General features: G+C 44.6%; 2 protein-coding genes across 5 annotated transcripts in view; one reads left to right on the top strand and one right to left on the bottom strand.

Moving 5' to 3' along the window:
• The window catches only part of vps35l (VPS35 endosomal protein sorting factor like), a 36,570-nt gene extending 34,503 nt beyond the window's left edge, over positions 1-2,067 (bottom strand). For all 4 annotated transcript variants that reach the window (XR_013965814.1, XM_080789933.1, XM_080789934.1 and 1 more), the window contains exon 1: positions 2,036-2,067. Coding sequence is in view for 3 of the 4 variants with exons in the window: in XM_080789933.1 (XP_080646059.1) it covers positions 2,036-2,052 (17 nt within the window). In the remaining variant the exon portion in view is untranslated. The remainder of the gene's footprint in view (positions 1-2,035) is intronic.
• A 288-nt stretch (positions 2,068-2,355) lies between these two features.
• Positions 2,356-27,128, top strand: zdhhc16b (zDHHC palmitoyltransferase 16b). The gene is made up of 11 exons (XM_080789562.1): positions 2,356-2,479; positions 12,297-12,499; positions 14,330-14,508; positions 16,121-16,315; positions 17,465-17,553; positions 17,930-17,958; positions 18,495-18,628; positions 22,177-22,262; positions 22,367-22,490; positions 23,709-23,779; positions 25,156-27,128. The coding sequence occupies exons 2-11, from the start codon at positions 12,391-12,393 to the stop codon at positions 25,259-25,261; spliced, it is 1,122 nt and encodes a 373-aa protein (XP_080645688.1). The 5' UTR covers positions 2,356-2,479; positions 12,297-12,390; the 3' UTR covers positions 25,262-27,128.
• Positions 27,129-27,160: the final 32 nt, after the last annotated feature.

Below are 27,160 nucleotides of genomic sequence, written 5' to 3'. Positions count from 1 at the left end.
TCAATGTGTTCCATTCATAAACTAGCCTACACAGTGAAATCTATGGTAATAAAATTACACTCATAACGTGCATGTGTCGTGCAGCCACACACTGTTCTTTTGGGCATGGAGGCACAGCGCTGCATGAGCGCACTGATATAACTCCCTAGTCCCCACACAGTGACAGCACTGCATGTTTACGGCACGCACAGACAGACAGACAGAATATTCTGTAGGCTATAATAGGCTACACTGCAGTGTTTTTATGTGTTTTCTTAAGCAATTGATTAATGTACACGTCCTCATTTCGATCAGGGCTTCAGACAGTCTCCTCATTCGACCACGTCTATCCACAGTAACGGGACATCTTTGCGCTGCGTAAAAGATGCCTTCTCCGTCTCCAACTGTGTTCAGCTCCTCACCCGCCACATTGTTTGCTTCATTTCCTTTATTTACTGCGGATTGCATTCACACCTGCACCGAATCGTAGTCAAGTGCGATTGGAAGCGAAGCGAAACCCCCGTTTTTGGGCGGAGTTAAAATGCGGTTCTTTGCTGCGCATTAGGATTCGAATGAGCCTTCACACCTGCCAAACGAAGCGCACTTTCTGAAATGCGCAGCAGGATTCGTTTTAATCGCAGCAAAGCTCTCTGGTGAGAATGTGACCTAATGCAGTATTCAATCAATCAAAATCAAATCAATTTGCAAAGTAATTCTTGAACACAGATTAGAATATACAGGGATAACTTGTCTTATTTAGTTTTGACCAATTCTTCCATCTAAACCAAATATCTCTTTGGCAAAAACAGCTGACCTACTGTACAAGCTAACAATGTGTCAACGTGGTGTGAGCTTGTAAATTAACCATTCTTTTGGCCAAAGTTCCCCAGGATGCTGGACGCTGGTTGACCAAATGTTTTTCAAAGACCCATTTTGGGACAATTTCTGCATACATTATGTTTTCCGTTTGGAGATGTAGCCTACAAACTGTTAGTAGAGATCAACCGATCGGCCACCAATCGGTGATCGTCCGATATTCACTCCAAATGACGTCCCAAAAAAAAAAAACCTGGTGGGAGCCTCCCTACTGTACTGTACTGTACTGTGCAGCATTAATCCATTTGTGTCTCTCACATGTCTCTCTGGGCAACAACAGCAGTCCTCCTCATTAAAGTTGGTCTAATCCATTTAAATGGTCATGAAGTAGAGTCACATGATGTCACATTAACACAAGTCTATTAGGTCACTGGGGTCCTCAGTGGAATGCAGAAGGGAAAGATAGTGCATTCACTCAAGTATTGTTCACAAGTTCACTTGTATTGCGAGGACCTTTTTACTTTACTTGACTGAGTATTTCCATTTTACTCTCCCCCCCCCCCCCCCCCTCCCCCCAAATGTATTACTTCTAACGCTGTTACGATTATTCAATAGCTGTACTTACTAGTTACATTGCAGAGTTAGACTTCTTTGTACAAAAACACACATTGGTAAACTGGTAAATTGTAGAAAGCAACAGGTACAGTAGCACAACATATTTAAAAGCAGTCCCATCTTTACCAGTTGCTACAACATCAAAGTGATGAACACATTATTGCTATGCATTACTAATTCATTACAATACAATAATAATAATAATGGTAAGTGAAATGGGCCATTATGCATGAATGAAATACAAATAATTGGTACTAAAAATGTTTGATGGTTGCACCTTTTCTCAAGTAAAGTACAGACTGAGCAACCCAGTATTTCTAAAGTGTTGGGTTTTTTTTTGCACTATTACTGTAGAAAACATGCCTACTAAAATGACACGACTAAATAACGTGAATCTTTCTATGTTGTCCTAATAAATATTGACTGTATAATATGACAAGTCTTATGCAGACTAAACAAAACAAGTCAACACTTAATTAAGACGTCGTGCACAAGCCTCATCCATTACTGCGGCATCCTCTGGGATGTCATTAAACGTGGTGCGACTGAACGAAAAATACACGTACAATAAAAATGTAAAAAACACATTTAGTTGTAATTTGATGATGATAACAGAGCATCTTACCACTGCACGGCCGCCATGTTGCTTCAACTGTCTGTCACATGACGTGATGTCTCAACACTTCCTGGTTCAACTTTTTTGGAAGATATGATATTTTATATCAAATATATATATATATTTTAACTTGTCCAAAGCTAATAAATAAAACAAACAAATGTTTCGTTCGCAATGTCGTGGACCGTGGACGTGGATAGCTGCGTTTTTTGTTCAACAAAATGTTGCCGGAGAACACAAATAAAACTACATTTCCCGTGATCCAACGCGCCTCCTTTTCCACCCGGACAAGACGGTTGGTTCCTGCTGCTGCACACTGCTGTGCCTCTCTGGCTACAATGAAGATTTATTTAGACAACAACAGCACATAATGATACGTTATATATTGTATTATTAATCATGACCTGAGCATAGTGTGCACGTGCATCCGGACCGGACATCTCTTATTGAGAGGTAAGTTGTTCACAATAGGCTGGTGATTGATTGTGGCGCCTTACATTTATTCTAGCTATCACCTTCATATAAGCATGTAATGACAACAAGCTCTGCTTTTGTGCAGCCAGAGACAATGCATTGTTTGTGAATGACTGAGTGACAAAGTGAGAGATCAAGCCATTTTTACATCCTTGTTTATGATGATTTCCTGTTTTTTTGGCTATAATATAGAAGTGTGTACGTCTCTATTAAATGCTATGATGAATTGGAAACGGTGGACCCTCTTGTAAACAAATGTAATGCTTAATTATGGTGTCCACTCACAGTTAGATTTTGTATTGAGTTGTGCTTGAAATGTAGGCCTGCCGCCTACTGTAATTGTGCAAACTGTTAATAAATACTTCAATCAATCAATCAAGCAAGCCTGCTGTATGTATCCTAAAGCTATATCCATACGATCAGAATAAATATATGCCTTTACATTGATATTTATGATGATAAGACTATATCTAGACATACTGATGCAGGCTCTATTATATACTGGAGGTCATTAGGTAAAAAAGATAAAAATAAAAAAAACAGATAATCACACTTGTGTGAAGTGAGGGGCGCCCACTGCATTTATATCGGCCACATGACGTTTTACGTCGTCATTCAGTGTCCTAAATTATTTTAAAACAAATCTTTAGAGGTCTACTTCGGCTGAAAGCTTGTCCAAATATGGTGGTGACTGGTGTCATAGTAGTGATGTCATACAGTACATGAGTGATGTCATAGACTGGTCACACGGAGCTATGTGGGTGGGTGGTGTGTCTGGCTGGGTGGGTGGTGTGTCTGAACACGAAAACAGCATGGTTCTTGTTCACCACCTGTGTGCAACCTAACCTACCACACACACGCACACACGCACATATTAACTGTATATATGGTGATTTTGGGTGTGCCAGTACAGTACAGAGACCGTACAGTACAGTACTGTACAGTAGATGGGACCCCCAAACGGTAACTCTGTCAACTCTGTCATTTCTCTGTCGTTTCGGACGCGGGGCGGCTCGCTGGAATCGGGCCGGCAACCTGGAACTTCCCACCCACCACACAGAGTTGCACCACTCACTTCACACGGGTGTGATTTTTCCTTCTTTTAGTGAGGTTGTTGGCACTGAGCTCATGCTTGTTATTTATTCTATTGTTGTTGTTGTTGGTTGTCATGGCTGCCAGTTCCGACCTGATGTTGTGTGGGAGTTCTGATTGGTCCAGAGCGTTCTGAATAACTGTTTGCTTACATAACATCTTAAAGGACAACTTTCGTTTTTTTCAACCAAGGTTCATATTTTAGGTTGTTATTAGAGAAACTAAAAGGTGTGTGTTAATTTTCTTTCATTTGCTGCTTTCTTTGGTTTTGGGGATTTTAGCAGTTTTTGACAGGGGGCGGGGGCATTCGAGCATGGGGCTAAATATGTATTTTTTTACAAAATATTATGGCGATTTCTTTTTTTTAATTATTTACTATAGTCCTATAAACATTCACATTCACATTCAGTAGATCCTGTGATCATCCCACAATGCAACAGCACATGATACCATACATTCGACACGGTCCTTTCCTCTTAGGCTTAACCTTCTTCCGGGAGAAGGTCTCTGGACTGATTTTCCACAAGTCATCGTTCCAGCCAACAAATATGTACAGCTCTGCATTGTAGGTAAATGCTGAATGACAGAAGCGTGTTCCTTGTAGAAGCTGTGCAGAAGGTGTGACCAGCCAGGCGTTGGTCTCTGTGTCAAACACTCTGATGGTGTAGACCAGCTGGTCCTCCCCACGGCCCCCGAATACAAACATCTTTGTCCCGGCAATGGTGGCATAGTGACCTAATGAAGCAGGAGGTGGAGTTCCTCTGGTGTTAATTAAAGACCTGACCATTATGTCATTAGTGCACATGAGTCCAGTCAGCTTGGTGTATCCTCCATGGATAAACATGACCTTCTCCAACACACAGGCTGAGTGGACACACCTCACCTCTGGAACAGTCCCGGTAACTCTGTGTTTGAACCATCTGTGGGTGTCGACGTCGGATGCATAAAGCATGACATTTTAGACCTCCCCTCTACATGCCCCGCCCCAGATGTAGACTTTATCTTCCACCAACACAGCTGTGTGGTAGTCTTCTTCCAGGTCTCAATGGAGGTTACTTCCTCCAGCATAAAGACACTGTGTTGAAGACATAGACATCCATGTTGTCCATTCCTCCAAAGGAATACAGTTTGTTTCTCACCGCTACAGCAGCATGATAGGCTCGCTTTGGTCCTCCTGCTTTGGAAACGGTCCAAGACAACATCTGTCTGTCTGCTGACACAAGCTGTTGCCACGACGCCAGTTTGTACAGCTGTTGTAAACTGTTGCTAGATTCCAGTTGTGAGTCAGTGTGTGAACCAGCGCCACTCTTGTCCGACACAGAGAAGAACTCTTAACTGCCAGCGATGCGAGCGAGCGATGAAAGCTCATTAGAATACATGTTATTCAATAGAGCGTCGCAGTCCCGCCCCCTCGAGAGACCCGTAAAATAATTCCCGTTCATTTTCCTCAGACTTTTCAAAAAGTATTTATTTAAAGGTATTATGACATTATTTTTAACATAATTTTAACAACATTAAAAGTCTTGGCCATGGTCCTTCAAACGTGTCTAAAAAGTTTGAACTTTTTTTGAACACTCCAGTATTTCTTGCCAGGAGTTTTTGTGTGTATGTAATATGCATCCTGAGAAGGCATAGAAAAATACATTATTTTAGCCTGTAGATGTCGGTAATTCCCCCTTTCCTGTCAATCACTACCCAGCTCCGCCCCCCCACCCCTCAAGCCCTCCATACCTCTCCGCCCCCCTCAGAGAAAGGGACTGTTCTTTTGTTTTTCCTTTACAAGTTCACAGCATCTCAGCCATAGCAACGCTGCCAGTGCCAACGCACGCAACTTCTTCTCCTTTTATAACTATTTGTTTATAGTTTATATAAAATGTTATTTATAATAAGACTATCACTGCATGTATGTACTGAGGGGATGGACAACAACATGTATTCTCTGCTGCAAAAGGAGAGGAGACTGGAGCAACACGGACATTTAGAGCCTTTTATTAAGGTGCTGAGTATACAAAACGACTAACGTTTCGACCTTGCGGTCTTCATCAGAGTCCACTCTGATGAAGACCGTCCGCAAGGTCGAAACGTAAAAGGCTCAAAATGTCCGTGTTGCTCCAGTCTCCTCTCCTTTTGCAACTTTGATGTCCCTGCACCTGTGAAGCACCGGATCAGCCGTTTTAGGCTTGAGGCGCGTTGGTAGACTCCCTTTGTAACATGTATTCTCTATTCAACGTCATCGTACGAGCAACAGTTGGTAAACAAATAAGGCACGTTTGGAAATACCGCACCGGAGCGCACTCGCCTATTAGTTTGCATTGCACAGTGCCAGTGGGCTTAGTGCGCTATTTCCGAACGCGCCTATGAAACTCCTGCAATATCTCACCCCACGACCACGTCGACATAAACTTGTGTAATGTCATCGTCATCGATATCATACTCAATGACTATAGCCTATCATTATTCGCCATACTTTTAACGTGGATTATATCACACGAGCGTTGCTATTCCACTGTATCGCATTACAAGAACAATAATGAGCACATGCAATCTACAACAGCTGGTGCACGCCACGAATCAAAGATTAATAATAGTCAAACACACAGCTAATGCGGGTAGTGGCAGTGATTGACTATAAATTAAAAGTAGGCTACCATGAAGCATTTCGGAGTGCTGCAGGCGATTGATTTTTTATTGTGAGTCCACTCAAATAGTACTGCACAACAATTTAACACAAATCATTGCAGTATAAATACTTATAGTTGGGATTGGGACACGAATGCTTGGTATTGCTCCTGGGTTCATAAAAAGTTTGGTTGCAAATCCACTCTGAACTTGTCCGAGATTTGAAAAACTTTCTGGGGTGAAATGATGTGCGCACACCAAGAGTCCCTTCTTTGACAACTTGGTTGGAACGTTACCGTCAAAAATAAAATGCATCCACCTAGAGCGTGAATCTTCATCTAGGCCAGTTGGTGGAAAGTGCAAGGACTTGTGTTGATTGACACAGCCGACAACGGAGCAGATTGCTTTTTCTCTAGAAGCCATTATTATTATTATTATACTGAAACAAAGTCGCGGACAGAATGAGGAAGAAGAGAGGAGAGCAGGTGGAGGAGAGGAGAGGGGCGGGGATGAGGAGGAGGGGGGCGGGTAGTAGAATTGGTAGACAGGGAGCAGAGGAGAGGGGGCGGGGTTTAGCGTTACATTACGTAGGCCTCCGCCGTCCAAGCCACGAGTCATATTTGCATAATTATTCACAAAAGTCCAGACAGCGGAGAATACACTGAATGTTCAAATTTGTTTTTTTTTGGGTGAAATTGATGTCAAGAAAAGCCAAAGAACACAAAATATCTACAAAAATGTGTTTTAAATGTCACAATCCCTTTAAAGACGGTTACACATTTTTTGTTGTTTTTCTTCTTTGTAATTATTTGTTTTGTCCACAATATTGTGTTATGTTGTCATGATTTGTCACAACTCGAGTTGGCTTTGTGTACGATGCTTAAAAGGTCTTTAAATAAATACTTTTTGAAACGTCTATGGGGAAAATGCTTTGGGAATTATTTCCTGGGCCTGGCGTTGTCATGAAAGGGGGCGGGACTGCGACCCTCTATGATACTGTCCTGACGTACCACGAGCGACAGCGCGCCGTGCAGCGACATCCTATATTCGTTAGCGAATCAATGGAGGGGGCGGAACTAGCGATGTACATATCCTGCCTTCCTGAACTATGGCTATGCTGGATCAAGAATGCATGTAAGCATTTTAACACATCGAGTGCCACCTGGTGGAGAAAAGTGGTGGTGCTTGGGTCCCGGGTGATTTCAGGCCATTCCACTATGACTCGTGTCTGGTTTTGGCTTCCATCTTTGATGCTAAAGTATTAGGGTTAATGCTACCGAGCTAAAATAAGGCCAATCCTGAAAAAGGCACGTGTGCATGGGTGCGCGTAGTGCGCGCCAAATTTTGGGGGTGGTCTTTTTGTGGGGTCCGTCCCTTGTGCCATTTCATGTCATTGGACAGTAAAATATTAAGCCCTTATTGGCCCCCCACGTAAGCCCTTATTGGCCCCCCACACAAGCCCTTATTGGCCCCCATATAAGCCCTTATTGGCCCCCCACATAAGCCCTTATTGGCCCCCCACACAAGCCCTTTTTGGCCCCCACACAAGTCCTTATTGGCCCCCCACACAAGCCCTTATTGGCCCCCCACACAAGCCCTTATTGGCCCCCCACACAAGCCCTTATTGGCCCCCCACACAAGCCCTTATTGGCCCCCACACAAGCCCTTGTTGAGCCCCCCACATAAGCCCTTATTGGCCCCCCACACAAGCCCTTATTGGCCCCCCACACAAGCCCTTATTTGCCCCCACACAAGCCCTTATTGGCCCCCCACACAAGCCCTTATTGGCCCCCCACACAAGCCCTTATTGGCCCCCCACACAAGCCCTTATTGGCCCCCACACAAGCCCTTGTTGAGCCCCCACACACAAGCCCTTATTGGCCCCCCACACAAGCCCTTATTTTCCCCCACACAAGCCCTTGTTGACCACATTGCCCCCCCCACCCCATGCCCTTATGTGGACTTCAGTGCGGGCAACCGTGCATACAAATACGTTTATGCATATACTACTGTACATTTTTATGAATAAAACCCCCAATCAAAAATAGGGTGTTTGCACAGAGGATATTTTTCCACAGTTGCCTGCATTGCGTTGTGCTAATCTGGTGTTGGGTGAATACACAGCCTAGAAGGAGATTAGAGTAAAGCTCATTAATGTGACAGACACGCACCACATAATTTATCCTACACACTCCTACATTGTGTACTTTGTAGTTAAACAAACATATATTTAGGTGGGATAGATGGTGTCACAACACCAACTTTGATGAGGCAGTATTGCTTTGTTTTCCAATTATAAGGATTTCTTAATTTCCAGAAAAGGGTAGCCTTACTAGCCTATATTTTTCATTTCCTGAAAATTTAACATTTTGGAGTTTCTTCCCGACAGCAGAGATATGTAAAAATAAACTGGCATCCATATTGTCTGTGCATTAACCCATTTAGACCTGACGACCATTCTTAAAAAAAATCTTCTAAATCCTAAAAATCCTATCAGTGGTGCTCAACCTTTTTCATGTCAAGGACCCCCAGAATTATTTGTATTTGGTCGCCGACCCCCATCTGAAAATATGTTGTTCCAGGGACCTCCCCATAGAAGCAAAGATTTGAGTTAAAAACGTTGGCAACTGGTTGGAATAACGTGTTCCTTCCACGCGCTACGTCCAACCAGGGAAACTCCCCCCTGTCAGGTGTAAAAGGAGCAACTTGGACACTCAGGCATGAAGGAAGCATGAGTTCAAGTCCGCTGCTCTCCCCATGTCCCCCATATATATGGGGACTAGGTTGGTGGAGGGTGTGTAGAGCCCAGGAGCACATTAGATAATTGACACAGGGGTGAAGCTCGTAGTGCGGCACTCGGTGCTGCGCTATGAGCCTGTAGATCTGCTATTTTTCAATAGCTAAAGTGTAAACACCAAAAGGGGTTCCCAAAGGTTTCACAATTGTAGAAATGACAAAAGCAGCAGGTCACTGTTTTTTTTGACATATCCAAGTATAAAATAGGTTTTAAGTGGTTCATATTTTGTAGTGGGTGTTGTCATTAGCAGACATTAGCAGAACTTTGCCATATATAGTGCATCATTATGTGTCGCTTCGATGCACTGTAACATTTTCCTATGGGGCCACATAGTGCCCATGGGCAGCGGTACTGGTCTGGTACAGTACCCGAACCCCAATGGCAGACGGTAGTAATGTCAAATGTCAACGTCACTCAATCACCTGAATGTCATTATGTTTGATTAGCAGCTCAGGGCTGATGATACCATATCATTCATCTGCATTAGACACAGATATAGGCTTTCATTCTGTCGTTCGTGTGTGTGTGTGTGTGTGTGTGTGTAACTGTGTGTGCGTGCGTGTGTGTGTGTAACTGTGTGTGCGTGCGCGTGTGCCTCAGATACAACTAGGGCAGCAAACATGTTCATCAGCTACTGTTTATGACGCTCACAACTTTAGCTGCCACTTTTACAGTATTAACCAGATAAACTGTTTGATTCTGGGGTGAACATTTGTGAATTTTAGTGTAGAGGAGGGGAAAACTATAAGGGAACCTATTCTAAGCCACCTGGCTTAGAATAGGTTCCCTTAGTTTGTGTTTCCTACATTTGGTTTTTAACCGATTTTGGGTTAGCATTATGTTGTGCTTTAGCTATTGAAAAATAGCTCATAGCGTGCCACCGAGTGGCGCGCCACGAGCTTGTAGATCTGCTATTTTTGAAAAATCGTGAAAATGCGGCACAAATCTTTGAATGTATATTCTTTCAGAATACTTAAATCTTTTTATTTCGACGTCAGGCCTAAATATACGGTCTGAGGAAGAGAAGGGCTGCTGCCCGAAACGTTAGCACTTCAGTAAAGAAATACTTGGAGAGTTGGGAGCATAAAATGGTGTGCAGATCTTTTCCATTTCTTGATTTGTGACTTTATTTTCATATTGATACCAGTTAGTTCTTTGTGGCTGTTTGTTCAGCCTCATCTACTATAATTATTTCAAAGCATTTACACAAAACCTTACCAAAAAACTAAAAAAACCTGAAATCCTCATGAATTAAAAACAAAATTCAATGATTTTTCTTTTCAGTCATTTCATAAAGAAATCACAGAGAAATCTGAGAAATTCCATAAATTAGGAAAAACAAATGTTTTAAAAAGCCGATCTTCTATATGTTCACTATAGTTTGGGTTCCAGGCAGTCTCTTTTGGGGTCACGGCTCACGGGCAGTTTAGGATAATAAATAAATGTCTAGTGTCTGTGTGACTGTTGAGCTGTTGAAACAGAGCAGACGGTATTGATTGACTTTGAGGTTAGCGGTGGTGACCTTTTGTAGTTATAGTTTGTGGATACCAGTTAATCTTAAGAAGGGATTTAAGGGGTCTTCTTTCTCACATTCCCCCTTCTGCCCCCTGGGGGGGCGTCTGGGCGCCTCATGGGTGTTTTGGCTTGCCAGGTTGCAAGAAGCAGCCCTATACTGTAACAACCATTATTCTCGTCCCTCGTTGTATAGCGCTAATTAACTGATTAAGGGGTTTTCTGATTTTGTTTCCGCCACTACGTCCTCAAAGCAGACAAGACACCTGCTGCAGTGAGCCTTAATTAGCATCTCTAATTATTGATGCTCCTTGTTTTGGACCGACCACAACAAGACTGTTTGTCCCCGTCCGTCCGTCCGTCCGTCCGTCCGTCCCATCCATACCCGTAACCAATACTCACTTTCATGACATGGCGCCGCCCGTGGCGATCAGGTAACCACCGCACTTATTCCCTTCTTAAGAAATTAATCTCCCCCGCTTTCATCCTCTTATAAGGTTACTGCTCTAGCATCTACCCCCACATCGCACGCACGCACGCACCTCCCATGTGGGTTCCTAAAAGACTTCTTGGCCTCGTCTGATCTCTTTTTGTCGTGAATTATTGATGATGGCAGAAGTTTTTTTTTCTTTTGTGCGGCGCGGGTTGCGGATGCGCCGCGTGCGCAGCTCATTACTCGAAAGGCCCCGTCCTCGTTTCCCTTAAGATTGATTGATTGATGATGGGCGGGACAACGTCAGGCTCCTCCCTCCCTCACCTGATTTGGACTGACTTGATGACTTTTTGTGCGTAGAGAGAGAGAGAGAGAGAGAGAGAGAGAGAGAGGACGCATGATGATGTGTCTCTTCGTAGAATCTGCCGAACGGGCCGCCTCGCGTCTTTGGCCAGTCGGTTGGACTTTTTGATTTCGGTGTTTAAAATCCCGGGTTAATTTCACCGATAGCATCCTGTGTGTTGAGATTAATAATAATAATATATTCATGACCCCCTGTGGAGAACCGAGGACATTTTTGTGAAAGAAATTGGGCAGTGAGAGAACTTCTTTTGACCGATTTTATAGAAAAGCTGAGAAGAAGACCCGCCTAATTTGCCTCCTTGCCTTTTTCAGGAGAGAGGTGCCGCACCTGTGTTGAGGACTTTTTTTATTTGTAAGCTGCCTGGATATCAGACATCAGATACCACTTTGGTTGCAATTTGGTGGTATCATCATCATCTTCTTGTGCCAAAACAGAGCGGGCTTCCAGTTTAACCTTTGACACCAGTTTCCGCTGTATTCGTCAGACTATACTAAGAAAGGTGATATAGGATAGGAGGAGAGGTTGTTTGAACACGGAACAAAGAGAAGAGAAAGTTCGCCCAGAGGTTCGACCGACCTATATACCGCAACCATCTCCAGCGCAAAACGTTATATTCTTGTGACGTTTTGGAGAAATTCAGTAGGCTGCATTCTGAAAAGGGGGGGGTTCACCTCACGCATGGCTTCAGAAACGAGTTTCCCGTCCCCCCCCTGCCTGCAACACACTTTAGACCAGACACGGACAGACGGACGACCCTTCTAAAAAAAAACGCATAGCGCTATATATATATACAAGAGAACCAAAAGAATATAGGACCGCCCATCATGATGGGGGCCCCGGCGCCGGGCCCCCCCGGGGGGGCCGGTGCCAACAACGACAATAAGCCGCCGCCGCACTACGAGGAGCTGCTATTCTTCGCCGCCTGCGTGTGTAACTGTTGGGGCGTGTGTCTGTGCGTGTGCGTCTGTCTGGAGCACAGGGGCGGCTGCGGTGGAGGAGGAGGAGGAGGAGGCCGGGCCGTAGGACGTGGTGGTGGTGGTGGCAGTGCGGGCGCAGGTGGCTGCGCAGGTGGCATGCGTCTGCAGCACAGCAGCTGGAGGTGGCAGCTGTCCCGTGGCATGCGGCTGACGCTGCGCTGGTGCCGCCGGTGGCGGTCGTCGTCGTCGCGGAGAGCCGGCGGAGGTACAGTATACAGTACACCGAGTACAGTAACAGTATAGTGTATAGGCCTCTCGCGGTTATTACGTATAATCGACGCCTAATTGGCACTTCTTTTAGAAGCTTACGACACGTCACTTCTAGGGTTGGGGGACCCGGAAAGCGGTTCTTAGATTGTATTTTTGGAACAGTTTCTAGGAACCATGGTTTTTATCACACTGTCAGTCAGGGCTGGTTATGCCAGTGGTTCTCAAACGTTTTAATTTCACTCAGAGTGAAATTAAAACCCCTTTTGGGTGTTTTAAAGCATTATGTTATACTTTAGCCATTGAAAAATAGCCGATCAACAAGCTCATAGCGATGAACTTGTAGGTGTGCTGTTTTTGAAAAATCGTGCAAATGTGCCTCAGATCTTTGAATATATATTATTACAGGGTGAACATTTTAACTCAAATCTTTGCTTCTGGGGGGGGGGGTCCCTGGAACAACATATTTTCAGATGGGGGTCGGGGGCATAATTCATATATTTTTTGGGGTCCTTGACGTGAAATATTGAGCACCACTGATACAGAAACATAAGGTTTTTCAGAAGACAGGTCTAAATGGGTTAAGGATTGCCATGGGCACACTTCATCTGCTGTGACGTATAGCAAATGTATACGTTCTCTTGGCTTTTTAGTTTACTTAGCAAATCCCGTCGCTTCGTTTTTATTTATTAGTCTTTATTGGTTGCGTTAGTACACACGTTCCTGTTCTCCCTTTGAGCTTCTTCGGTGGTGGGTTCTGTATTTATGAGCGTTGTATGTTTGTCCTGTTTTTTTTGTCTTGTATGTATTGTTACTGGCAGAGCTGTGCTACTTATTTAGCCAGTTCACACTGTGTAAAAGAGACTTCAGTCTCAATGTGTTTTTTTACTGGTTAAATAAAGGTTAAATAAATAAATAAAAGAGCAACCGGAATCCTTAATCGTAAAGGTTCCCCATCCCCACCCTAGTCACTTTGTAGATCAACTACTTCAGCCATTTTGGAAATTATTTTGGAAAGAAAAAAAATGATGAAACGTGTTGTCTTTGTATAGTTACAGATCACAGATCAGACATCTGCCCAGTTACAAAGCCTAAAAGGCAAAACAGAAACAGAAATTGTGTAACGTTCCAATGTTCAATGCAAAAAAACAAAAGAAAAAAAAAAACTATCAAATCAACACATCTTAACCCATTTTGACCTGGGAACGATTCTACAAAATATCTTCTAAATCCTGACAGTTTTCTGAAAAACCCGTGTTTCTATGTCAGTGGTTCTCAAACATTTTCATGTCGAGGACGCCAAATATACATGACATTGGCCGCCGACCCCCATCTGAAAATATGTTGTTCCAGGGACCTATATACCCAGAAGCAAAGATTTGAGTTAAAAACTTCATTGCTCTGTAACAATATATATTCAAAGATTTCAGGCACATTTTTCACAATTTGTCAAAAATAGCAAACCTACAAGTTCTTGTAGATCTGCTATTTTTCAATAGCTAAAGTATAACATAATGCTTGAAACACCAAAAGGGGTTCCCGGCTCCCGCCCAAACTGGGTTTTAACCCATTTTGGGTGGGAACCCCTTTTGGTGTCGCTATACGTATGCTTTAGCTATTGAAAAATAGCAGACCTACAAGCTCATAGCGCGCCACCGAGTGGCGCGCTATGAGCTTGTAGGTCTGCAATTTTTTGAAAAATCGAGGAACCACTGACATAGAAACATGGCTTTTTCCAGAAAACTGTCAGGATGTAGAAGACATTTTTTTAGAATCTGATCTCGGGTCAGAATGGGTTATTATAATGAAACCTGTACTGTTGACACAGCCCTAGGAGGAGGCGAGGCATCGTGGAGGCGCGCGACGCTGGGCGAGGCGTGGGCGTACGGCAGACTGCTGCTCCGCTCGCTCTACCACAACAGCCTGTGTAACTCTGACACCATGCTGGACGCCGTCTTCGAGCCCGTCTACTGGATCGTGGACAACGTCACGCGCTGGTTCGGAGTGGTGAGCACCTTATTTTTTTGAGTGGTCACTGCAACCACTCCAGGGAACAGCAATGTCCGTGTTCACCTATGTGTTCAGTTCACCTATGTGTTCATTAATGAGCACCAGTATAATGAGTACCAGTAGGGGCGCTGTTTGCCAGAGACAGAGACAGTGCTGCACTGTTGCCTGCTAATGAGAGAGAGAGGGGGGGAGTTGCACCACTCTGTTCACACGGGTGTGATTTTTTTTTTTTTAAACAGCAACTTTTGGTTTTTTTTCAACCAAGGTTCATGTTTTAGGTTGTTATTAGAGAAACTAAAAAGTTAATGTTAATTTTCTTTCATTTGCTGCTTTCTTTCGTTTTAGGGATTTTAGCTGTTTTTGACAGGGGCATTCGAACATGGGGCTAAATATGTCTTTTTTTATGGTGATTTATTTTTTCTTTCTGAGCCTTTGACACACAGTATAATCCTTCCCCCAGTAGGCTACCTTCACATTCAGTAGATCCTGTGATCTTCTGTGGCCTGATGTAATTTCCTGGGGTTTATTAGCCATAACTATAAAAAAACATCGCATGGATGCACCTGGGACGTATCCTCAGTGATGTATCCGGAGGTCAATTCGGGTCTCTCAACATCATACCCCTCACTCAGGCGACCCAGCCGAGGGTGATCAAGTCCCGACTTACGTCCCAGTAGCTAACCCTCAATCAGTCCCACCAGGGGCACACAATCCGTTGGAACTACTCCAGAACTACTCTGACAGGGCTGGGAGGTACACTTCTGGCACATGGTCTCCTGTCCGGGCCCCTCCTACGTGTCACCAGGTCGAGCGAGGACCTGTGCGTTGCACCAGAGTCCCAGCACCAGACAGTTCATTCAGGAGTGGTGGGCAATGGTTCCGCAGGGTCATGGTGCTGCGGTTCCGCTTGCTGCTTGCATGGCCCTCCCAAAGACCTCACCGAGGGTTATTGGGCTTCCTCCTCACGGAGGACACAGGCTGGGGCGCTAACCCACACTGCTCACCCGGGTGCCGTCTACATTCCGGCTGTCACCCGTCTCTCCGGTGGTCACCAGACTATACCTGGTTGTCACATATAGTCTATTCCTATGAGTCACTATAAATAGAAGAACTATAACTAAAAAACAGGACTATAGTAAATAATAAAAAAAATTAATCACCATAACATTTTGTGTAAAAAAAATACATATTTAGCCCCATGCTCGAATGCCTGTCAAAAAGAGCTAAAATCCCAAAAACGAAAGAAAGCAGCAAATGAAAACAAATTAACACTCTTTTACTTTCTCTAATAACAACCTAAAACATAAACTAAAGTTGTCCTTTAATATCTAACCCTTGATACCGGAAGGTCACTAGTTCGTATCCCTGGAACCGGCACGTTCAAATTACCACCGCTGAAGTGCCCTTGAGCAAGGCATTGAAACCCCTACCATGAAATGTTCTATGAGCAGGGCCTGGCTGTAAAACAAGTTCTTGAGCTTAGTCCAGTTACCCTGGGTAAACGTAGTAACTTTGCTTTGCTCTCTCTGTCTATCTCTACTCTACTGTCTCTGTCTGTCTCTACTCTGTCTCTCTCTCTCTCTCTGTCTGTCTCTCTCTCCCTCCCCAGGTGTTTGTGTCCCTGGTGGTGGTGTTGACCAGCTCCGTGGTGGTCATCGTGTACACGTGTCTCCTGCCGGTGGTGCTGAGCAGCTACCCGGCGCAGTGGATCGCGTGGCACCTCTGCTACGGCCACTGGCTGCTGCTCATGACCACCTTCCACTACTACAAGGCCACCAGGACCGCCCCGGGACACCCGCCCAAGGTTTTCTTTTAACCCATTTTGGTGGCGGTAACACCCTTTTGGTGTTTTAAACATTGTGTTATAATTTAGCTGTTGAAAAATAGCAGACCTAAAAGCTCATAGCGCGCGCTACGAGCTTGTAGGTCTGCTATCTTTTGAAAAGATCGTGAAAATGTGCCTCGAATCTTTGAATATATATTGTTACAGAGTGAACATTTTAACTCAATTCTTTGCTTCTGGGTTGGGGTCCCTGGAACAACATATTTTCAGATGGGGGGGACATGGGAGGCATATTACATATAATGTTTGGGGTCCTTGACATGAAATATTGAGCACCACTGATACAGAAACATGAGGTATTTCAGAAAACTGTCAGGATTTTGAAGACATTTTTAAAATTTCGACGTCAGGCCTAAATGGGTTAAAGATATTTTTGGGGGCTTTGTTTGCCTAATTATTTGACAGGTGACAGTAGGGGGGACGCCCCAGGGGTCCGTGAGAGAGCTCCAGAATGTGTAATTGCGAACGCAGTGATTGCGAACGCAGTGAGCACTAACTATGAGACCTAGCAGAACATGTCTGTCTGTCTGTGTGTCACGCTGTAACACCACCCTCCCGCCACCAGAGGGCGCATCTGTATCACACACAAAACACACACACACACACACACACACACACACAAAAAACGTACAAAAAACCTAACTTAAAATAAACGTAACTTAAATAAAACACTTGAAAAAACGTAAAGAAAACTTTTAAAAAACACACGCACACACGCACGCACACATACACACTAAAAAACTTTAAAAAACGTAACTTTTAAAAAAAAAATCTTAAAAAACCCAAAAATGTACGAGCTGCGTTCGCTTCCTGCGTTTGCGCGTCTTACTTGTTGCGAACGCAGTGATCACTTACTATGAGACCTAGCAGATCATGTCTGTCTGTCTGTGTGTGTGTCTGTCCCGCTTTTGTGCCCATATATGGAGCTGAGTGATTTGTTTGTGATTGATGCAAGTGTCTGTCCCGCTGTTACGTCACCATGACTCAGCCATAACCATATAAGGAGTCCCCAAAGCAGCTATACGTCCAAAACCCAAATATGTACGAGCTGCGTTCACTTCCCGCGTTTGCGCGTCTTACTCGTATATCAATCAATGTCTCCCCCTACAGGACAAAGCAGACATCCCGTCCGTGTCCATCTGCAAGAAGTGTATCGTTCCGAAACCAGCCAGGACGCATCACTGCAGCATCTGCAACGTGTAAGCAATTAAATCTCAACAGGCCCTTCTTTTACATCAATATTATTATATTAGTACTGTATCATGATTATAAATAATAGTAAATATTAAGTGCTCGAGTGGCGCGCTACGAGCTTGTAGGTCTGCTATTTTTTGAAAAATCGAAGAACGACTGACATAGAAACATAGCTTTTTCAGAAAACTGTCAGGATGTAGAAGACATTTTTAGAATCTGATCTCATGGTCAAAATGGGTTTAAAGGTTTAACAGCAGACAGATACTGTGTTTCTTGACCAAATAAAAACTGATGTGCGTGCGTGCGTGCGTGTGTGCGTGCGTGCGCGGTTGATTACATAATGACAAAATCCTGTTCTGGTGTTTACCCATTCTCTTCCAGGTGTATTCTGAAGATGGACCATCATTGTCGTATCCTTTCAACCAGTGCTTGTTAACCCATTCTGGGCGGGAACCCCTTTTGGTGTTTTAAAGCATTATGTTATACTTTACACTGAAAATGTGCCTCAAATCTTTGAATACATGTTATTACAAATTGAACATTTTAACTAAAATCTTTGCTTCCGGGAGGCATATTACATATAATTTTTGGGGTCCTTGACATGAAATATTGAGCACCACTGATACAGAAACACAAGGTTTTTCAGAAAACTGTCAGGATTAAAAAAAAATAATTTCGACATCAGGCCTAAATGGGTTTAAAGAGGCGGGTATTACGACGACATCAAGGCCCGCCGAAATCCATTTTAGTTTTACTAAAATATTACTAAAATCTAATGATATTAGGTCGACTAAAACATTCCAGGCGACTAGACTAAAATGTGACTATAAAACTAAATGAAAACTATTCATGATGAATGACTAAAAATAAAAAAATGTTGCTGTCAAAATCAACCAGACACGTTGTATGTGGACCTTAGCGGCGGGTTCCTTCCTTCCTTCCACAGCCTGGCTGAACAACTGCGTGGGTCACTTCAACCACCGCTACTTCTTCTCCTTCTGCCTGTACATGACGCTGGGCTGCATGTACTGCAGCGTCAGCTGCAAGGACATGTTCCTGCAGGCCTACGATGCTGTCGAGGTGAGTGAGTGAGTGAGTGAGACCGTTGTGTGCGTGTGTGTGATGTAGTACAGTCTACAGCGATGGGCAACTTTGACGATGGAGAGGGCCACTATAGTTCCACACTCACTCCAGAGGGCCACTATAGTTCCACACTCACTCCAGAGGTCCACTATAGTTCCACACTCACTCCAGAGGTCCACTATAGTTCCACACTCACTCCAGAGGGCCACTATAGTTCCACATTCACTCCAGAGGGCCACTATAGTTCCACACTCACTCCAGAGGGCCACTATAGTTCCACATTCACTCCAGAGGGCCACTATAGTTCCACACTCACTCCAGAGGGCCACTATAGTTCCACACTCACTCCAGAGGGCCACTATAGTTCCACATTCACTCCAGAGGGCCACTATAGTTCCACACTCACACCAGAGGGCCACTATAGTCCCACACTCACTCCAGAGGGCCACTATAGTTCCACACTCACTCCAGAGGGCCACTATAGTTCCACACTCACTCAAGAGGGCCACTATAGTTCCACACTCACACCAGAGGGCCACTATATTTCCACACTCACACCAGAGGGCCACTATATTTCCACACTCACACCAGAGGGCCACTGTATTTCCACACTCACACCAGAGGGCCACTGTATTTCCACACTCACACCAGAGGGCCACTGTATTTCCACACTCACACCAGAGGGCCACTATAGTTCCACACTCACTCCAGAGGGCCACTATAGAGCGTCGCAGTCCCTCCCCCTTTCAGAACAACGAGTGGCCCAGGAAATGAATCCCAATGCATTTTTCCCATAGGCATTTCAGAACGTATTTATTTAAAGACCTCTTAAGCGTCGTACGAAGCCAACTCTTGTCGTGACAAATCATGACAACACACACAATTTTTAGGGCCAAACAAAGAATCAGAAAGTAGAAAAAAACGGCAGGTTACAACACTTTTTTTGTTGTTTTTCTTCTTTGTAATTATTTGCCTCGTTTTAAAACATTTAAAAGGGGGTTAAAAAGAAATGGAATAAAACACGAGAAAACAACTCGGTGGGGGGGGGGGGGGGGGGGATTAAAAGTAATGCATTTAATGGCTAATTAAAGAAAGTGACACCGGATTAAAAAGTGAACGCCGTACTGTACCTTCCAGGTTTATCTAACTGGCCCTAACTGTAGAAGCCGTGCTGTACAGTAGCTTCCAGGTTTATTTAACCCATTCTGAACGGGAACCCATTTTGGTGTTAGCATCATGTTATGCTTTAGCTATTGAAAAATAGCAGATCTACAAGCTCATAGCGCGCCACCGAGTGGCGCGCTACGAGCTTGTAGGTCTGCTATTTTTGAAAAATCGAAGAACGACTGACATTTTTAGAATCTGATCTCAGGTCAGAATGGGTTGATCAGACCAGTGTGTGTCCAGTGGAAACCTCGTATGAATCTGATCTCAGGTCAGAATGGGTTAACTGTAGAAGCCAGGGAGCTGAAACGGGAGAGAACATCTGTTGGTTTCGGGTTTATACCGCCGGCCGCCGGGGCAGGAGAAGGGCTCACCTGGCTGTTGATTGGGAGACAGATTAAAGGAGTAAGCCGATGACTGCCGTCTCTGAATAGTAATTTGGTTGAATGGTCACAAGGCCACGGTCCTCCAGAACCCTCCCGGGATCGCTTTACCACTCTCACTATCATGTTGGGACGTGTATACGTACGGTGTAACTTACCCATATGGCGAGTCCATGCCAGGAGAAACACCCAGCTGGAGGACTTGGGGGGTGTATCGGTTACAATATTTGTAGCCTCGGGGGAAAACCCAGACGTTTTAATTTCCAGGGAGAGAAAGAAAATAGTCTGGGACAGAAGTCCACTTCAATTTGGCATAGAGTAGCGCAAACGTCGGTCACTCTCTGCTGATTTCTGATCGTCTGCACCTTTGTTAAATTGACGCGCACACGTACACACACACACACACACTCCTCTATCTCTCTGTCGCTCTAATTAATTAATCTCATGTCGCGCAGCTGCGTCTAGCTGCCTATACCATAGAAAGGTTCCAGTCTACTATTTGTAACTGTCAGTGTGTAAAGGCTTTAAAATGTCATCCGGGCCTTCCCTAAGAGAAGTGGATGCCATTTATTTTTAGACAAACAGAAAGGGTGACGACACAGTTTGTTTCCCATCCTACCAGAAAGTTAATTGCATTCACCTGGTCGCAGTCCACTTCTAGCTGTAAAATCAGCAATTAGCCCTTTGCTAAACCCCACCCCAAGAAGCGATTGTCCAATGCCAACCCATAATAATGACGCTTACATTCTAAAACCTGACCTGAGGTTTCTGGAAAATGTCAAATTCTAAAATAATATATATGTTGCTACATGTATAGCAATACTAATGAGACACGGAGGCATAGTATAGGTTGCAACAGGTCTAAATGGGTTTGCCAATAAATTATCAATAAGAAGAGTGTATTAAGATTTAATATACAACTTGCCAGCCCTGTTTACAAGCAGCCTTTTGTATGTTTTATTTTTCTAGCAATACAGGCTTGTTCAGGACGCTTGGGCTGCTTATTGGGCTGCTGAAATGAAAATACACTCATACAATATGAGCGGACAGGTACAGCTGCTAGCTCATTGCCGTAGTTGACTAGTCGTAGACCATTAGAGGACCGGTACAGCTGCTAGCTCGTTGCCGTAGTCGACTAGTCGTAGACCATTAGAGGACAGGTACAGCTGCTAGCTCGTTGCCGTAGTCGACTAGTCGTAGACCATTAGAGGACCGGTACAGCTGCTAGCTAGTTGCCCTAGTCGACTAGTCGTAGACCATTAGAGGACAGGTACAGCTGCTAGCTAGTTGCCGTAGTCGACTAGTCGTAGACCATTAGAGGGCAGGTACAGCTGCTAGCTAGTTGCCGTAGTCGACTAGTCGTAGACCATTAGAGGACCGGTACAGCTGCTAGCTAGTTGCCGTAGTCGACTAGTCGTAGACCATTAGAGGTAATCAAAGGACAAGATTCTTGGGGAGAATCTCCTCCTTTTGTTAACAAGAGGGCTCTCAGGACTTTAGCTGGAGCTCCGGGTGTGGCTGCAGCCGCGCCCGGCAGCCGGCGGAAACTAGAGTTCTCAACAGGCCCGAAAATGAAGGACCGGCCCTAACTGGGCCCTCATCAAACCCTGTACCTTCAAGACACTGGCCCTGCTGCCACCCTTAGATCTCCATATATGAAGCTGACCTGTTCTGACATTCCATTATGTTGATCTGACCACACCAAACCCTGTACACTCAAGACACATATGTGGCCAATACAGAATTCATTCCATATGTTGATCTGACCCCTCCATGCCAAAGCGCCATCACTCACCCAGCAGTCTGTTGTCACCCAGGCAGATATGTTGATCTGACCCCCCATGCCAAAGTGCCAGCTGCGTGCAACCTCGCCCTTTTATGAGGAGGTCGCTTCTCGCCCTTAGGCGTCTTGACTCTTTAGTCGACTGGAATGCCAAAGACAACTAACACTGTATTAGATCATTGAACTTGCGACCTCTGTTCCCGTCTCGTGCGTAGAGCTACTACCAGACTCCTCCCCCGGCGTTCACCTTCAGAGAGACCACCAGCCACAAGAGCATCATCTTCCTCTGGGTTCTCACCAGGTGGGTATACCAGCCCAAGGAGTGTTTTTTTTGTTGTGCTCTTTGTGCATCTCACATCTTGCAGTAGTGTAGGTTGTTGATGTTGTAATGTCACCTCCCTGCAGCTCGGTGGCAGTAGCTCTGGGGGGGCTGACCCTCTGGCACTCCATACTCATCACGCGAGGAGAGACCAGCGTAGAGCGCCACATCAACAACAAGGAGACCAGGCGCCTTAGAGACCAGGGCAAGGTGAGTCAACATGCTAATGTTATAGCGCCTTAGAGACCAGGGCAAGGTGAGTCAACATGCTAATGTTATAGCGCCTTAGAGACCAGGGGAAGGTGAGTCAACATGTTAATGTTATAGCGCCTTAGAGACCAGGGAAAGGTGAGTCAACATGTTAATGTTATAGCGCCTTAGAGACCAGGGGAAGGTGAGTCGGCATCAGTGGCGGAAACTCTGTGGGTTCAGAGGCGCGATTGAACCCCCTGGCATTTTGGCAAAGGCGCGACTGAACCCTGTACTGAACTGCAGTAAATTATGCACCCACTGACTGTCCACTGAAATTTCCCCTCCCCAGTGGTCATGTTGTCATGCACGTAGTCACATACCTTTACAAGGGGTTACGTTACAAGATAGGTGTTGGGCCGCCGCGCATGCCGCATTCAAATGCTAATAAGGTGGCTTTTGTTAGAAAAAACAAAACTCGTTTTTTTTCCACCGCTGGGGGGGGGGGGGGGGGGGGGGGGAGTGGCTGCTTGAACCCCCTGCCGTTATAAGAACTTTCCGCCTCTGGTCGGCATGCTAACGTTACTTAGCGCCTTAGAGACCAGGGAAAGGTGAGTCAACATGTTAATGTTATAGCGCCTTAGAGACCAGGGGAAGGTGAGTCGGCATGCTAACGTTACTTAGCGCCTTAGAGACCAGGGGAAGGTGAGTCGGCATGCTAACGTTACTTAGCGCCTTAGAGACCAGGGGAAGGTGAGTCTGCATGCTAACGTTACTTAGCGCCTTAGAGACCAGGGAAAGGTGAGTTAGCATGATAACGTTACGTAGCACCTTAGAGACCAGGGCAAGGTGAGTTAGCATGCTAACGTTACTTAGCGCCTTAGAGACCAGGGCATGGTGAGTTAGCATGCTAACGTTACTTAGCGCCTTAGAGACCAGGGCAAGGTGAGTTAGCATGCTAACGTTACTTAGCGCCTTAGAGACCAGGGCAAGGTGAGTTAACATGCTAACGTTACTTAGCGCCTTAGAGACCAGGGCAAGGTGAGTTAGCATGCTAACGTTACTTAGCGCCTTAGAGACCAGGGCAAGGTGAGTTAGCATGCTAACGTTACTTAGGGCTTTAGAGACCAGGGGAAGGTGAGTCGGTTAGCATGCCACCACTAACTAACGGTTAGTCTGGTTAGTTACTAACCAGACTCTCACTGTGTTACTAACCAGACTCTCACTGTGCGTCCCCAGGGGTTCAGAAACCCGTACCACCACGGCAACATCAACAACTGGAAGATCTTTCTTGGTGTGGAGAAGAGGAGGTGAGTTACAATGTCACATTAACTGCAACCATACTGTATGAACGACAATAAAGATGGCGCGACGCGTCTAATCCTAGTCGAATCCTAGTCTGCTTCAAATATCGTGGGCCAGACGATAAAAACAGGGTTTTAATGGAGGAGTAGGTAGAAGGGTGACCACCTCTAACCACTGCTGATGTACTAGTTCTATTGTATTAACATACTCTACCATACAGATCTACTAGTTAAATTAACATACATACAGATGTTATATTGTACTAGTTAGTGTATTAAAGGCGTAGTGAAATGAAAAATACATTTTTCACACTTTTAGACCATATCCGTGGTCATCATATGGGCATACCTAACAATGGTGGCAAAGAAATTGGCAAATTCTCATTTCTGTGTTTAAACATATTTTAATTACTTCCTGAAAACATAAAACGTGCTGCGTGATGACGTGTAGAGATACACATCGATAAAAGCCAATACAAATGAAGCTCACCCGTTTTATTCCCATGCTTCTTGATTCCTCCTCCACAGCTGGTTTTGATTAAATAACTACTTTTAATCAAATTCAAGATGCCATCCAGAGAGTGTATTACTTGTTTTAAACTTAATCATCACGCTAAAATATGTACGGTATATAGGTTGTGTATAGGTTAGAAATAATCTGCTGGCTTTTCCCCCATGTCTCTCTGTCACTTTGTTTACAAACGAAATGCACGTGCAGGAAGTCACAGACTTTGAGACCCCATAGCCTGGAGGGATGCGACGCTCTGATTGGTTCAGAGACTTCAGAACCAGCGTTTCAGGCTGTCACTTCAAAATAAAATGTCCACCATTTCCGTTTTCCCTACACCTTTAAAATACGCTACCACAAATATCCCTGATGAGTTTCTAACACATGATAAATATTTAATCAAGATCCTCTTAGCATCAAGTAAAAAAGCAATCACACGACGCTGGTACCAACAGGACCCACCAACGAAAGATCAATGGATGGACATTATTGAGGAACTGTATTCTATGGAAAAACTAACATTCATACTGAGACTACAAGAGGATAAATTCTATAAAAAATGGGAAAAGTGGAATCTCTTCTCTCAGCCTAGCGATATTGCAATAGAATTTCATTGAATGTTTATTGTAATATGAAAAATGCAGCCTTTTTTCTTTTACTTTTTGTCCTTAGTGAAGAAAAAAAAACGCTACCACACAGATGTACTAGTTAATGTTGTATTAACACACTACTAGGGCATTCATTTACAAAAAAAAAAAAAAACCCACAAAGCTAAATTCTAGATAATTGGAGATGAGAGGTTTCCGCTTGCCAGCAACAAACAACGTTGGTATAAATGTTAAAAATTGTTCCACCTTTTCTTTGTCTCCCTCAGTCACTGGGTGACGCGGGTCCTCCTGCCCTCCGGCCACCTCCCCGGAGGAGACGGCATCGTGTGGGAGTGCAGCTTCAGCCGACGCGACGACCCCATGGCCATCTGACCCTTTTAAAAAAAGATTGTTTTGTGCCATATAAGACATTACGTATACATGTGGGAGGAGGGAGATACGAGAGAGAGAAAGAGCAGAGAGGGGATGCTAAACGCCACCGGTCGTCGTGAGCCGAAGGATTCAGATCACAGAGAAGAAGATTGTGTGCACATCTCAATGCCTATATTTAGGCGCAGGTGCTGGATGGATGTCGGGGCATCAAGGAAGAAAGAACATCCGCACACTCGTTCCCATAGAGCCTCCGAGACTTACTTTATTTAGAGGCAACAAAATGCAACCTTTTCGACCTACAAGGTCTTCATCAGGCGAATATTTGCCTTGTAGGTCGAAACGTTGAAGTTTGTTGCCTCTAAATGACTTTATTGAGAGGCAACAAAATGCAAAGTCTCGGAGCTCTAGAAACTAGCGTGCGGATGTTTTTTTTTCTTCTCTTCCCTGAAGGATTCCGAGCCATGGCGTGAGCTTGGTCCACTCTGTGCCTTTTACAAGTAAAGCAGCACGCGAGGACTCGTGGAAAACTCTGACTCGTCTGAAGTGAGTGGTACTGTACTGTACTGTACTGTACTGTACTGTACTGTACTGTACTGTACTGTACTGTACTGTACTGTACTGTACTGTACTGGCCTGGCCTGTGTGTGTCAGCGTCTGCATATTAGGCTGTACAACAGTGACACTTGGTGGTGAACAAACGCTATAGCGCTATTTCCGTGCTCGGACAGACCTAGGGACCCAGCCAGGGACAGACCCAGGGACACACAGCTGTCTATAGGAGTGGTTGCACCACTCAAAAAAACATGCATGGAACGGAACGGACACACCACTAGGATCAGGCCTCCGGATCCCGATGGGGGAAAAGACCTCTTAGCGTCTCTCTCTCTCGCTGGCATCTCATCCTCCAATATGGTTCTTACCTTATACCGGAAAAAACTATCTCGTCTGTGTGTCATATATACAGTACCAGCATTGCATGGTTTTTCATCATGACTGTGAAATTCTGTTAAAGTCATATTAGGACTATGGAGATTCTGTGATATTCAATTCGATTAACCTTTTGTTTTATTTACGTAGCGGCGCCGTATCACGACAAAACGTTATCCGACACTTTAGATGTAAAGCAGCTACGGACAGTTCCCACACGAAGAGGTGCGCGGCAACGACAACAAGGGTGTAAACTCCACTTTTAACTTTTGTTAAGAAACAACCTGGAGCAGAACCTGGCTCTATGGTGGACGGCGCTTCACCGTCTGCACGGACATGACAAGAAAAAAAAACTACAGCCATCCTCCCCTCGGGGGCCACTAGTGGCAACAGCTTCGGGATACCAATCCTTCCCGGTGGATTCTGGGTATTGTAGGATCGGACAAGGAGAGAAGGGCCGTGTTCGGAATCATCATGGGACACACAAAAATGGCCCCTTTTCTAAGTAAAGGTGGTGGTTGCATTTTAATGTCATGTTACACATTGACATAGGAGTCTGTACCTTTTGCGATCGGAGTAATTCTCAAAACACACTTTAACCCTAGCCGTCCCTATACATTAACATTAGGCAAAAGTAGCAGATCTACGAGCTCGCAGCGCGTCGCGACACGGTGTGAGCTTGTAGATCGGCTATTTTCGCCAAAGATATTAAAGTGTTGAGCGGAAACAGGAGGGTCTAAAGCACCTTGAAGGACTGTCATTGTTGTTTTCGTCGACTATAATACTATGACGAAAAATGTCCGTCGGCTACGTTTTTTCACTGACGAACTAAATAAACTAAGCTACGATGACTAAAACTAAGACTAAATATATTGACCATTTTGTCAACAAGTAAAGGGACTAGTGGACAAGAGATCTAGTACAAGTCATTTTACACTTGGTTGCATGCTGAAAATAGCAGATCTACAAGCT

The sequence above is a fragment of the Protomyctophum bolini genome (assembly GCF_963924005.1).
Source record: "Protomyctophum bolini genome assembly, chromosome: 18".
NCBI lineage: Eukaryota > Metazoa > Chordata > Actinopteri > Myctophiformes > Myctophidae > Protomyctophum > Protomyctophum bolini.
This window is presented reverse-complemented; position numbering and strand designations above follow the sequence as displayed.